The 13,428-nt window shown below is 44.4% G+C and overlaps 1 protein-coding gene across 2 annotated transcripts in view; it reads right to left on the bottom strand.

Moving 5' to 3' along the window:
• The window catches only part of rimbp2b (RIMS binding protein 2b), a 106,199-nt gene that overhangs the window by 27,598 nt on the left and 65,173 nt on the right, over positions 1-13,428 (bottom strand). For both annotated transcript variants that reach the window (XM_044111373.1, XM_044111374.1), the window contains 3 exons: positions 3,927-4,031; positions 1,220-1,270; positions 796-816 (listed from right to left, as the gene is read on the bottom strand). In XM_044111373.1, the coding sequence (XP_043967308.1) occupies positions 796-816; positions 1,220-1,270; positions 3,927-4,031 (177 nt within the window). The remainder of the gene's footprint in view (positions 1-795; positions 817-1,219; positions 1,271-3,926; positions 4,032-13,428) is intronic.

The raw sequence follows: 13,428 nt of genomic DNA, 5'->3' as shown, positions 1-13,428 counted from the left end.
TAATGGCTGTGAATACATAGGAAGTGATATGTTTTAAGTATAAAAACAGAAATCGAATACGTTTCAGAATATGGCTTTAACATGAGAATGTGGAAAAGGTGAAGTACTTCTGGATGAACTGTCTATATAGATGAATCACTGTTTTCTCCATAAGAGCTTTCTTCATCCTTTGAAGGTTTACAACTTGTTGCTAAGTGCTGCGCTGTCAAAAGAACATCACAAAATCTAACCTGCTGTTCAACAAGACAGCACGAAGAGATGAGTCAGGCTCCAAGGATCTGAATACGTAAAGAAATAAGGGGCTGCACAAGATACTTTTTGCATTCACATGTAAACAATTAGGATTTTACTCTTATAAAAGTGACGTTTGTGAACAATAACCTGCTGGAAAAAAAAAAAAAAACATTCAGTGTGCCTGGATTTTTTTTCATGATCAAGCAATACTGATGCAGAAGGCTGAGTTTCCACTTGTAAACGCTCTCTGAAGGAAAATATGAGCCTCAGCTCAGTGAGTGAAGCCAAATAAAGATTTCTCAAATGAAACTCAGAACACTTTTGAAAATTGACACCTCACAATTTTCATCTGGTTGTACCAGATTTATGTTACTCCCCCCCACCACTAACTTTAGCAAATATATAAGATAAATAGCATCTAATGCTTAATTTCTAAATCCAGCCCACATTGAATGACAGTTTTTGAGGTGTGTTTTTTTTTGAGTCTGTTGTATCCTATTGTATTTTACCAATGTAGTTCTAAAAAGCACAAGGAGATAAATAAAAGCTTTTATGAAATACCTGCATGCTGTCCAAGTGGTTCTGTTTATGCATAAACATAGACCCATACAGTAAAAAGAGATGCAGGGAGAGAAATCAAATATGTGATCACTCACACATATCTTGAAATTATATTAATATATAAACATATATAAAAACATTTCAACTTGCTTCATGCTAACATATAGCCAAACTTGTAAAAAGGTCACGTATATGGATCCAAAGCGCATATTTTCTTTTCAAAAGCAAATGAAAAAATACTAAATATGAATATACATTCAAATAGAATTTGAGGAAAGAAATAGCACGATTATCAAGGTTTTTTTAAAGTGACTTAGTAAAGATCAGAAAATTACCCACAACTTGATCTCACGGAGGAACATTCTCATGCAGCACCCACACAAAAACACACAGCCAGCCCCCACCCCCGTGTCCAGACGCTCACCTCTAACAGATGGACAGCGCCTTCATGTTCCTTTTTAGCCTCAACCTGAGCCTGGGAAACACAGGGGGCAGTTCACTCATGTAGCACTCTTTGTTGATGTTTAATGTCACTTAAACCAGAGAAAGGCTTTCACAAACAGCATAGAGGCATTTTAAAGGCACAAGAACTCAACAAGACAACGAGTTACAGAGTTTACTTTGCTACAGATGCTGAGCCAATAAAACCTAACAGGTTACTAATTAAATTGATAATTCAGATCTTACTTTTTCCGTCTACTGTTTTCATGTTTGGAGATTTCTTAATTCCCTGTTTGAATCTGCTTATAAGAGGAAAAAAGTCTCTCCAATACAGTGAATATACAGTGGCCTAGCATAAATACTCATACATTTTAAGTATTTTATTAGGATTTTTTTTTTTTGGACAAAAAAAAAAACACAAAGCAGTGTTAAATTTTGAAGGAGAAGGAAAAAATACTTTACATGGTTTTCAACATGTTTCACAAATAAAGGAAAGGTGTGCTGAGCATTTGTATTTACTCCCATTTACTCTGACAGCCTTAATTAAAATCCAACTGCCTTGACAAGTCGCCCAATTAGGAAAAGGAGTCTGCATGTATTTAACTTAATTTAGTTTAATTTCAGTGTGAGTTCAGCAGTTCGGCGAAGGCCTCCAACGCTTGTTAGAGAACAATAGTGAACAAACAGCATAATGGAGACCAAAGAGCAACGCCGGCACATCTGGGAGAAAGTTTTTAAGGAGATAATATCAAGATTCTGTTGTAGAACAGCGTCCCATCGCTTGACATTTTAAGGAGCTCTGCTGAATCCATCACACCAAACATGTAGGAGAATGCTGCAAAGGTTTCGATATGCTCTGATCGGATCAGAGCATATCGAAACCTTTGGTTCAGTGCGACCTTAAGAATGTCACACTGAACAAATGAAATCTGAATTGAAGCATGGCGGTGGTGGCATTATGATTTGGGTGATTATTTTTCTCAGCGGTGAAGCTGCTCAGAGTTGAAGGACAATGGAAGAAACTAAATACTGTGCTGGAAGAAGACTTCTCAGAAGCAGCACGTCAAACAAAGCTAGAGCAACAGTGGAATGGCTTGGACCACTTTGATGTGTCGCATTGGCTCAGCTAAATTCAAGACATAAATCCAATGGAAAATCTTTGACAATCCTTTAGAGGCACTGTCTATCAAGTACGGCTGAGATCGAGCAGACGTAATGGCAGCTGGCAGGAAGTTTGACAGTGTTGACTCAGAAAGGTCGAATACAAATACACGCCACACTTTTCAGAGTTGCTTTTAAAAAGCGTAACATAACTCATACCTATACTAGCACTTCACAATTATGCTACTTCACTACTTTGTGTTAGTCAAATGCATTGCGGTTGTCGCGGGACAAAATGTTCATGGGATTATTTTGTATAATTAATGTTACAACTCGCACATCTAAACCGTTTCATTTCTGGTTTCTCTGAAAACAGAAACGGCGCAGAACGCCGCTCTTTGTTCACATTAAATACATCATGACGTGTGTTGATAGACTGCTGACATATCTGCAAAGCCCCGGTTATATGTTTTACATTGGTTGCTTGCGTTCCATTTGTTATTGGATAATTGCCTATTTTGAAAAATCACTCTGTCACCATTGAGCATGTGGAGTAATTGAAATTAATTGCTTTGCCTTTTCTAAGGCTCTGCGCAAACAAACATAGATTTAATTCAATTGAGTTTTATGTTTTTAAAAGTAATTAGCGACACTTCTGTTATGCCTGCAAGAGGAATGAGCTTTGCATAACATAAAACACTGACTGTGGGGGAACACAGCAGAATACATGACATTTCTCTTTGTGGGAGCTACAAACATCTGTTCCACGTGAATATAAGTCCACATGTGTGGACTTTACAGTACGATAAATCTCCTTTGCAGTCCATCAGTTTGGGAGAACACAGACAGCAGCCCGTGTCTGAAGGAAGATAAGCCCATAATGAGCTTCTGTTAATGAGAGGGAAAAAAAAACAACAAAAAAAAAAAAAAGCTGAGAGCTACAGCCTGTAAAAAGCTGACTGTGAAGTTAGGGCGCTACAGCCACGGCAACACTGTGGTACAAACTGTTTTTCTAGAGATGGCACTGGTGACAATTCCTATCACGTTCACACCATCAGCAATCTCAGCGACTGCCGGGTTCGCTTTGACATTACAGTCGGCTCCAGTGCACAGAAGAGGAAACTCGACCATCAAATGGCCGAGAAAGGCTTTTTGTTTTATTATTTTCTGTCATTTCTACTCTACGTTACAAATTGCCAATGAGCGTGCGTGTAACAAACAGGAGGAGTGTCCAAGGAGTGATAAACAGGATGAACTATTGGGGGGTTTTGGTGATAAAACGAGACAGGTAACAGTTGCAATGTATTGATGGAGTATTTTAGGGAAGTGTGACCTGCCCAGGGTGACCCCGCCTCTCACCCGGAGCGTTAGCTGGAGATAGGCACCAGCACCTCCTGACCCCACTAGGGACAAGGCTGTTAGAAAATGGATGGATTTTAGGAAAGTTTTGCCTTTGCTGAGCAGTATGTGTTCCAACGGTGTTCAACTAAAAATGCTCTTTGACCCGTAACACATACTAAAATCAAAGCAGAAAAAAAAAAAAGCCCAGTCCTCTGGCGCTGAGTGTTGCACAATCAAACTTCTCTTACCTTCTGAAGAAGGTCAATCTCCTGCTGCTTTGCATTGAGTACAGCCAAGGCCTGCTCATGCTCCAACTCTAGCTGCTGCCTTCGCTCTGCAGCCTCACGCATATGCTGTCCGCAAAGGACGTAGGGATGGAGAGCCAGAAGGGGAAGAGGGGGAGTAGAGAGGGCTGCTGTTAGTGGGACTAAAATCCAGTGACGTTGTAAAAAAAAGCATCTCAGATCTTCAACTCCGTATTTACTGAAGATGAAGAGGTTGACATGACTAACAGTGGATCAGAGGCCAGGTGCTGATGCCTAAATCTTTGAAGAATAACAAAGGCGTGAACCTTCATTCGTGAAATAGCCCATGTGAGCGGGTGAATGATCAACAAAATAAATCTGAATGAACTTAGGTTATGAAAGAAGACAGGAGATGCTTTGCATTTTAAACAACAACAAACAACATTGTCTTGTAAAAGTATTCACACCCCTTTTTTCACTTTTCCACTTTTTGTCACCTTACAGCCATGGACCTCATAGTTTTAGATGAAAACGTCACATAGCTGAAGTGGAAGGGAAATTATACATGCTTTTCTACTTTTTAGTACATATCTGAAAAGTGTTGCTTTTGTATGGTAACCCCCCTTTATTCCTTTGCCCCTAAATAAAATCCAGTATACTGAAATGCCTTCAGACGTCACCTGAACAGCAAGTAATGGCAGTAATTAGAGTCAGCTGGTCTTTAATTGAAGATCCGAATAATCCCGTCGCTATGCAAAGGTTAGTTGGAAAACATTAGAGAACAAACAACATCATGAAGACCAAGGAACGTTCCAGCGAAGCAGCTGACAGAATCTATCAACACGGTTTTTCTGTCGCTTTGGTGCATTTCTCAAATACGGTAACTTTTGACATTGGCAAAACAGCAAGTGCGTTTCTCAAAAACAACTTGCACAAACAGCAAAACGTAATGTTATGCATATAACTACTGTTCCCTGAAGGAGAGGAACGAGGTACAACACATAGAGTATGGGATATCACGCCCTGCGTGGCCCAACTGAAGACACCTTTAATCACGCCGTAAGGCAAATGACGTGTGATGATGGGTGGCAGGCCCCGCCTGCATATAAATACACCCCCATCACAGTCATTATTCAGTTCGATGGCCGCTCTTCACCGAGCCAGGCTGACTGGCGGGGCAGAAAAAGGTGTTGTACCTCGTTCCTCTCCTTCAGGGAACAGTAGTTATATGCATAACATTACGTTCCCTTTCAGTCGATTCACTCGGTACAACACATAGAGTATGGGACATATATACACGCCCCGCGGAGCAGCCATCAAACCTAAGACAAAAACACTGAGCTAGTTTGAAACCTCCAACCCAGCAGAAAGAACAGAATGAGCCACAGAAGGGGCTGTCACATCCAGACGATAAAACCGAACAAAAGTGTGCGGTGAAGACCAGCTGGCTGCAGCACAGATGTCACTCACAGGGACCCCTCTGAAAAGGGCCCAGGATGCCGCTACACCTCTGGTTGAATGTGCTCTCACACCATGAGGTAAAGGGAGGCCCTTGCTGTTGTAAGCCAGAGAAATAGCCTCCACGACCCAATGAGAGAGTCTCTGTCTGGAGAGAGCCTTGCCTCTAGCTGGATTGGCAAAACACACAAACAGCTGATCACACAGTCGCACATTCTGAGTACGATTGATGTAAAGTCTCAGTGCACGCACTGGGCACAGAAAATGCAGCCTTCTTTGCTCTTCAGAAGCAAAAGGAGGGGGATAAAAACTAGAAAGCTCAATGGTCATTGTGCTGTAATCCAAAGGAATCACCTTAGGGAGATATGCAGCATTTGGTCTTAAGGTGACCCTTAAACCATCAGCTGAAAACTGAACACAAGAGGGGTGCACCGAAAGTGCATGCAGGTCCCCAACCCGTTTTGTAGTCGCCAAAGCAAGAAGCAGAGCTGTCTTATATGATAGAAATTTCAAATCAACCAACTCAAGGGGCTCAAAAGGAGTGCTACAAAGAGCATCCAAGACTACAGTAAGATTCCAGGAAGGAACATTAGATTTTATCCCTGGTCTCAGTCTACGGACCCCTTTTAAGAAACGCACAGCCAGGGGATGAGCACCTGGTGTCCCTCCATCAAGACCAACATGACAAGCCGAGATGGAAGCCAAGTAAACTTTAATTGTGGAGAAAGACAGACCTTTATCCACTAGCTCCTGTAGGAATGTCAAAACATCCACAATGGAGCACTGGAAGGGAGAAATGTTTTTGCTGTGACACCACTGTTCAAAAACACGCCATTTATAGGCATATAAACCCCTCGTGGAAGCTGCTCTGGAGCTCTGAATGGTTGCAACCACATCCAAAGGAAGGCCTCTAGCTAACAAGCTGGACCTCTCAGCAGGTAGGCATGTAGCATCCACAATTCTGGGTGTGGATGAAATACTTCCCCCCCTGCCTGGGAGAGGAGATCCCTGCGGGCGGGGAGTTTCCAGGGCTTCATTACCAGCAAGCTGATTATTTCTGCATACCATGACTTTGCTGGCCAACGAGGGGCCACCAGAATCAAGGACAGGCCCCATCTGCGTACTCTCTCTAGCACTGGCAGAATCATTTCCACTGGGGGAAATGCATACAGAAGCACATTGGGCCATGGGTGAGCCAGGGCATCCACTCCCAGTGGAGCGCTGTGATCCGTTATGGAAAAGAATAGGGGACAGTGGGTGTTGGCTTTGGTGGCAAAGAGATCCACTGAAGCTTTGCCGAACCTTTGCCAAATCTGTACAACCACGGATGGATGTAGTCTCCACTCCCTCACCAGTGGGCCTCCCCTGGACAGCAGATCGGCCCCCAAATTCAGGTGCCCTGGAATATGAGTTGCTTTGACAGACAGAAAATGAATGCTGCACCACTGCAATAGTCTGTGAGATAATTTCAGCAAGGGAAGTGAATGAGTGCCCCCTTGTCTGTTTATGTAGGACACCACAGTGGTGTTGTCTGTCCTTATCAGAACATGCTGGTTCATCAGAACCTTGCAAAAATGCCTCAGAGCTAGCAGGACAGCTCGCAACTCCAGGTAGTTTATGTGGAGCTTGGATTGGGATAATGTCCAGACCCCCCTCACCGCAACGCCATCGCATATTGCCCCCCACCCCTTCAGAGAGGCATCTGTGGACAACACTTTGCGAAAGGACACCCTGCCGATTGGAGACCCACGGTATAGCAGACCGGGCTCTCTCCATGGGCGAAGGGCTGACATGCAAGAAGCAGTTATCGTCAGCCTTCTGTGCAGGTGCCGTGACGTGCACAGCCGGTGAGAGCGTGTCCACCGCTGTATTGGACGCATTTTCAACAGTCCGAGTGGCACCACTGCGATCATGGAGGCCATTATTCCCATCAGCTGCAAGACAGTCTGGAAGCGCAGTTTGCACCCCAACTGAAACTGAGCTAGGCATCGATGAAATGCGGTCACACGATGCTCTGAGAGACGAGCTCGAGCTGACAGGGAGCATATTTCCAGCCCCAGGAATGAGAACTGTTGACTCGGGTGCAGTGAACTTTTTTGAAAGTTTACCGCGAAACCCAGCGCTTGAATGTGGGACAGCACCTGCGGCAGCTGTTCTGCAGCCTGCTCTCTGGAACTGGCTATTAAAGCCCAGTCGTCCAGATAAGCTAGAATGCGAATCCCCTTTTCTCTGAGAGGGGCTAGCGCTGTCTCCACAATTTTCGTAAATGTGCGAGGGGCAAGAGACAGACCGAAGGGTAAGACCAGGTACTCGTACGCTACTCCCTCGAAAGCAAACCTCAGAAAACGTCTGTGTTCTGGGTGTATTGCTACGTGAAAGTAAGCATCCGTCAGATCGATTGTTGCAAACCAATCGCCTGGGCCGACTGCGTTCAAAAGTTGCCTCAGCGTCAACATTTTGAATTTGAACTTGCGAAGGTGCTTGTTTAACACTCTTAAATCCAGGATGGGACGTAGCCCACCTCCCTTCTTCGGAACAACAAAATAGCGGCTGTACCAACCTCTTTTTGCTTCCGAAGCGGGAACCACACGCACTGCTCCTTTTGCCAACAACGTGTTTATTTCGTCTCTCAGAACTCTGGCTGCTTCGGTCCCCACAGTTGTGTTTATAACTGATTGGAACCTGGGCGGTCTTATCCGGAACTGCAACCGGTAACCCGTAGCAACGGTCCTTTCTATCCATGGGGAAAGTGCGCATGCGCGCCAAAAGGGTACGCGTGCAGCCAGACTGCTGACCTGATGCACTGTTGGGGAGGTGCTGCCCTCTGCTGGAATGGAGAGGAGTAGCTCCGTTTGACTGTTGCGCACGCTGTGGCACACAGTGCTTTGATTTAGATTTTTTGGCAAAGGAATTGTACTCTTTATTGAAACATGTGGAACAGTTACACAAACATTCCGAACATTTTCTCTCGTTTCTTGAGAAACATTTAGCCCACTTAAACCTGGGGCTGAGAGTGCAAATTGTATGTGCGTTGGGGTGTTGTGCTTGGGAGACTGTGTTGGGAAAACGCAGCGCCTCTTGGGGCTGGAACCCTGAACAGAACAAACAAGATGCCTTTTGCGCATAAACGAATGAGTGGCGGCAATCAGGTCTCCCTGCTTCTGATGCCTCTCTGTTGTCACGCCGTCTCACGTCGTTAGGATGACTGAGGCTTCTTCTTCCGAGACGTCAAATCTCGTTGAAAACCCGGAGGGGGGCCTTTGCTCCAAGCCGACTGGCGGGGAGCATGCTTTTTCAACGGCTGTGAAATTGTAGTGTTCAGAGCTGCCGGGGGTGCTACTCTCTTAGGTGGTGCCGGTGTCGTCACCGGCTTGCGTGCGCTCATGTTGGACCTGGACCTAGCGTCACGTCTGGGAATGATGCAACGAAGAGCTTCAGTTTGCTTTTTCTTAAGCTCGAACTTCGCTTGGATTGCATCAAGGGACTGCCCAAAAAGCCCATCTGTTGACACCGGCTCATCCAGGTATATGGCCCTGTCCCTATCGGGAACGTCAGAAAGCGTTAGCCATAAGTGTCTCTGAGCAACCACTGTGGAAGCCATCCCCCTCCCCAGTGAGAGCGCAGCACAGCGGGATGTGCGAAGAATATAATCAGCAGTGATTCTGATCTCATTTAAGAGGGGGATCAGATGGCTATCAGGAGGCATCTGAGCTCCTAGCTCGGACAAGCACATAGCTTGATAAGTTTGAAGCATGGTGGCCGAGCTCAGGGAGCGAGCAGTGGTTGCTTGAGCGCGATAGGTCTTCTCCAACTGGGATGCGGAAAACCTGCATTGTTTTGAGGGCAAGGTGGCAGAGCCGCCCACACCATGGTTGTATGATGGCGCCAAGTAAGCTGCCAAGGACGCCTCCATCGGTGGTAAATTAACCAGACCCGCTTTGTCGGCACCCTCCAGGTCCACATACTGCCCGTAGCCAGGCACTGTAACACGCGTGGACAACGGTTTGTTCCAGGACGACGTTAGCTCCGAGACAAAATCTGGGAACATGGGCAGGCGGTTTTTAACCGCAGCTGGCTCCGTCGGAAGGTAGAATCCAGTAAAACGGGACACCTTCTGAGCAGGAGGAGGGGTGGGCCACTCGACGTCTAACTTATCAGCTGCACGACGGCAAAGGGAAAGGAACGATGTGTCGTCCTGACCCACCGGGGATGCAGCGGCAGCAGATGGACACTGACCCGCGGAAAAGTCGTCATCATCTTCCGAAAGACTGTGACTTTCCAGGCCGATGTCTAGCACATCATCATCACCCTGAGCCTCGAGGTGATAATGAGATGGCGCTGCGTCCTGTACGGTTTCGGCTAACCCGTCCACATACTCCATATGGTCTGCCCAGCTGGAAGCAGGGGCTGCCCAGTTGGAAGTGGAAGCTTTGGCCCCTTCATCCTCGTCAGAGTCGGACGAAACCGGATTCCTAGACTCGGACAGCAAGGGGTCTTGTTGTGACACGGTAGCCTCTCCCAGCACTTTCTGCACAAACTTGACCCGCCGTTCAAGCGTGGAGCGCCGAAGCTGGCTACAAAAAGCACAAGCGGTCGGCTCTGACAACGCTCTTCTGGCGTGGACAATTCCAAGGCAGACGGGGCATGCCTCGTGCTGGTCTTTTTCGTGAAGCGTGAAGCCGCACTCCTGAGGACAGGGGCGAACGGAAGACTTCTGCTTCGCCATTTTGTGCTTCGTGCTCATCCCGAACCACGAAACCAGAGAAACAACTAGCGCTCAGCGGGCAGACACGCTAACCAGAAGGCAGCAGTAGCTAACACCAACAGGAGCAGTTAAGCTAGTTTTGAAAAAGAAAACAAGAGCGATGCTATCTAGCAGCAGCTAGAAAGCACGGATTGGAAGTCAGGTGTTCTCAGCGAGGTGAAGAGCGTAAGAACTGAATAATGACTGTGATGGGGGTGTATTTATATGCAGGCGGGGCCTGCCACCCATCATCACACGTCATTTGCCTTACGGCGTGATTAAAGGTGTCTTCAGTTGGGCCACGCAGGGCGTGATATCCCATACTCTATGTGTTGTACCGAGTGAATCGACTGAAAGGGAACACCATAAATTACCTGCAAAATCCAGTTTATTTCTCAAAATCCTTAGTTAATCTCTCAAAATTGAATATGTGTCAGTGAACATTTCAGTGCCTCAGAATGACAAGTACTTGTTTCACTGCGTTCGGGCAAGACAGTCAAACTGATTAGTCACGTTTTCAATGTAACAGTGTACTATGGGGGGTGTCCTGTTGTAATCTATGGCTGGACATGCTTTCACTGTCATTTGTTCACAGATTGTGTCACTATGATACAGAAAGCAGGCGCAAAGAAAAACAATCTAAAGTAGCAACAGGAACATACGTAAGACCATCTACGTAAGGAAGACTGTACATGCAGTGCTGTAGAAATTTCAGTGAAGTCTTTATATGCTTTCTATCTCTAACTAACAGATGTTCTCAGCCTCTTCTCCTCTTCCTCTGTTTTGCCTCCTATCTCCTCTGCCGCAGCCTCTTCTTCTTCTCTTTTTCTTCTTTCTGGCTCTTGACCCTGTCCAAATCCTTGTCCTTGTAACAATGTAACATTGTGCTGTGCTCTGGCTATATCCACTGTGTTCCTACCAGCTGATAGTACATGAGATGTACCTTCAATCTATTGCAGACACCTGGTTGATCGTTGGGCGATTTAATGCTTCATGTACATTGGAGAAACTCAGTGTTCACCTGGGAGAAATTTATCAGTTCAGGTCAGATGTAGAATAAAGTCCAATGGAAATGTCTAGAAATATTCTTGACATTTTATGACAAGCCTTTTGCAACTTGAGACTTATACAATAAACCTAAGCTGAACTGCTGTGAAGGTCGAGCCAATTCAGAAACCAGCATAACACATTTTGATTAACATGACAAAAGCAATTGACAGTGTAGGAAAAAGCAAAGAATTTTACATAATTACTTGCATGATGTACAAAAGCATTTGTAACTTGCTCACATGTATGAGAAACGGCTGTTTTGGTGATTTGAAGATTGAACAAGTAGTTTGACTGAGAAAAACTGTATGCATCCCAAAAACCTCTACTCTGCCTTGGTCTTCATAATTGTGTTTAGGCCTGTTGTAAAAATAATATTTTAGCAATGGAGTACTCTATTGATTATTCTTACGATTTACCGAGTAATCGGATAATGAGAGAGAGAGAGGGAGAGATTTCCCAGCCAAAAAGGGAGACTTGACAGATATTTGCCCGCAGTGTTCAGTTTATCAGCTCACCTGTATAAGTACAACTGCAGCGCTCTTCCCACCGCTCGCTTTGAAATAGTCACCACGCAGTCCCAGGAGGAGAAAGGCTGTGTACTCTAAGCATCGCGCCAGTCAACTTAAGGACGCTTATTGTTCTCCCAAAAAAACGATAAAAACCTGGAAAAATGGACGTTATGCTGCTAGCACTTAGCAACAACTCATAGGCGGAAGTGAGAGTGTTGCCCAACACAAATAATGACCCGGACAGAACACAATAAAACATAATTTAACGAAGCTTAGAAATCAATCAATTTTTCTCGACGAATTTTAATAATTGAGGTACTCGAATTATTCGAGGACTCATTACAACCCTAACTGTGTTTGTTCACTAATTATGCTTAACAAACCTCTAAAGCAGGGGTGCCAAACTCATTTTTGTTTTGGGGCAAATCAAGTTCATAAATGCTTCTAAGGGGCCGGTTGTGCCATAATGTAAGGATAAAACCTGTTAAACTGTTAAAAATATTAATGAATTCTTAAAATCAAAAAATATTGAACATTGTTTCAGTCCCTCCAGAATTTTGCGATTGTTTCTGTGATTTTTTATTTATTTTTTGCAATAAAAATCAAAGCATTTGTGGTACTAATTTGGAAATATTTGCGCTTATTTATGACTGTAAATACGACATCTTGTTACTCGCTGCATAGACTATGGATTATAATCTGACATCAATGAAGGCTGACGCATCTGTTTAGTACAAGTAAGAAAGTTTTTGACAGTTTTATGAGAAAAATCTGCAGTAAACTCCCAATTATGTATTAGCACAAAAGAGTGCAGCGATTTGTTGACTGCGTGAATTTCCACGACAACTTGCAAGAAACTGGAGGGACTGATTGATATAAATTGGCAGTAAACGGATAAAAACGGCATTGATTTGATTGATAGCATAACATTTAAGCAGACTTATGCTATCAATCAAATCAATGCAGTTTAAGCAGACTTAATGTCTAGTCTATAGAGGGCCACATAAAAAGCTACGCTGGGCCGGATTTGGCAGACGTGCCTTGAGTTTCACACATGTGCTCTAAGGCTTACAAAGAACAAGAGGACTTAGTTTGATAGTTAGACGACTTCTGAAGGCATTTGGTTGGATTGTATATCCTGGTATTCGGGGTAAAGGCAGCTGAACATGGACGCATCCTGGCTTCCAATTCACTTTTACCTTCCACTCTACAGTTATACACCAAAATGGTGGTCAATCACCTAATATTCAAAAAAATAATATGAAGTGTGTGGCTGTGACGTGACAAAATGTGAAAAGGTTTTCAGCGGATATAAATAATCCTGCAAGGCAGTGCAAATACACTTGGACCTCCAGGTTTGCTGCCCCCTTTATGCATCACTATGCCTCTTTAAAGTCTTGTTAAACAGGAGTCTTTAAAAGTTGTCCTCGGAGGGTTTGTTTTTAAATGATCAATCTGGAGGCTTTTATGTGACATTAAAAGGGTGAACAAACTCTGTTAGCGTGCTCACTTGCTTGTGACCATCCATCTCAACCAAAGAAGCCATCCAAAGAAGGGACTGAATGCTAGAAACTTTGTAACATCTAGTCGCATCACTGCTTCCAAAATGTGAAAACCGTTGACACGGTAAGGTGAAAGAAGCAAATGACATTTTCATGCTAGTGAAAATTGGGTTCTAAAATCGGCAATCTCGTCAAACTTATAGGTGACATCATCATCATGGATGGTGACCCAGGTTTTGTCT

Source organism: Gambusia affinis, linkage group LG03 (genome assembly GCF_019740435.1).
Source record: "Gambusia affinis linkage group LG03, SWU_Gaff_1.0, whole genome shotgun sequence".
Classification (NCBI taxonomy): domain Eukaryota; kingdom Metazoa; phylum Chordata; class Actinopteri; order Cyprinodontiformes; family Poeciliidae; genus Gambusia; species Gambusia affinis.
This window is presented reverse-complemented; position numbering and strand designations above follow the sequence as displayed.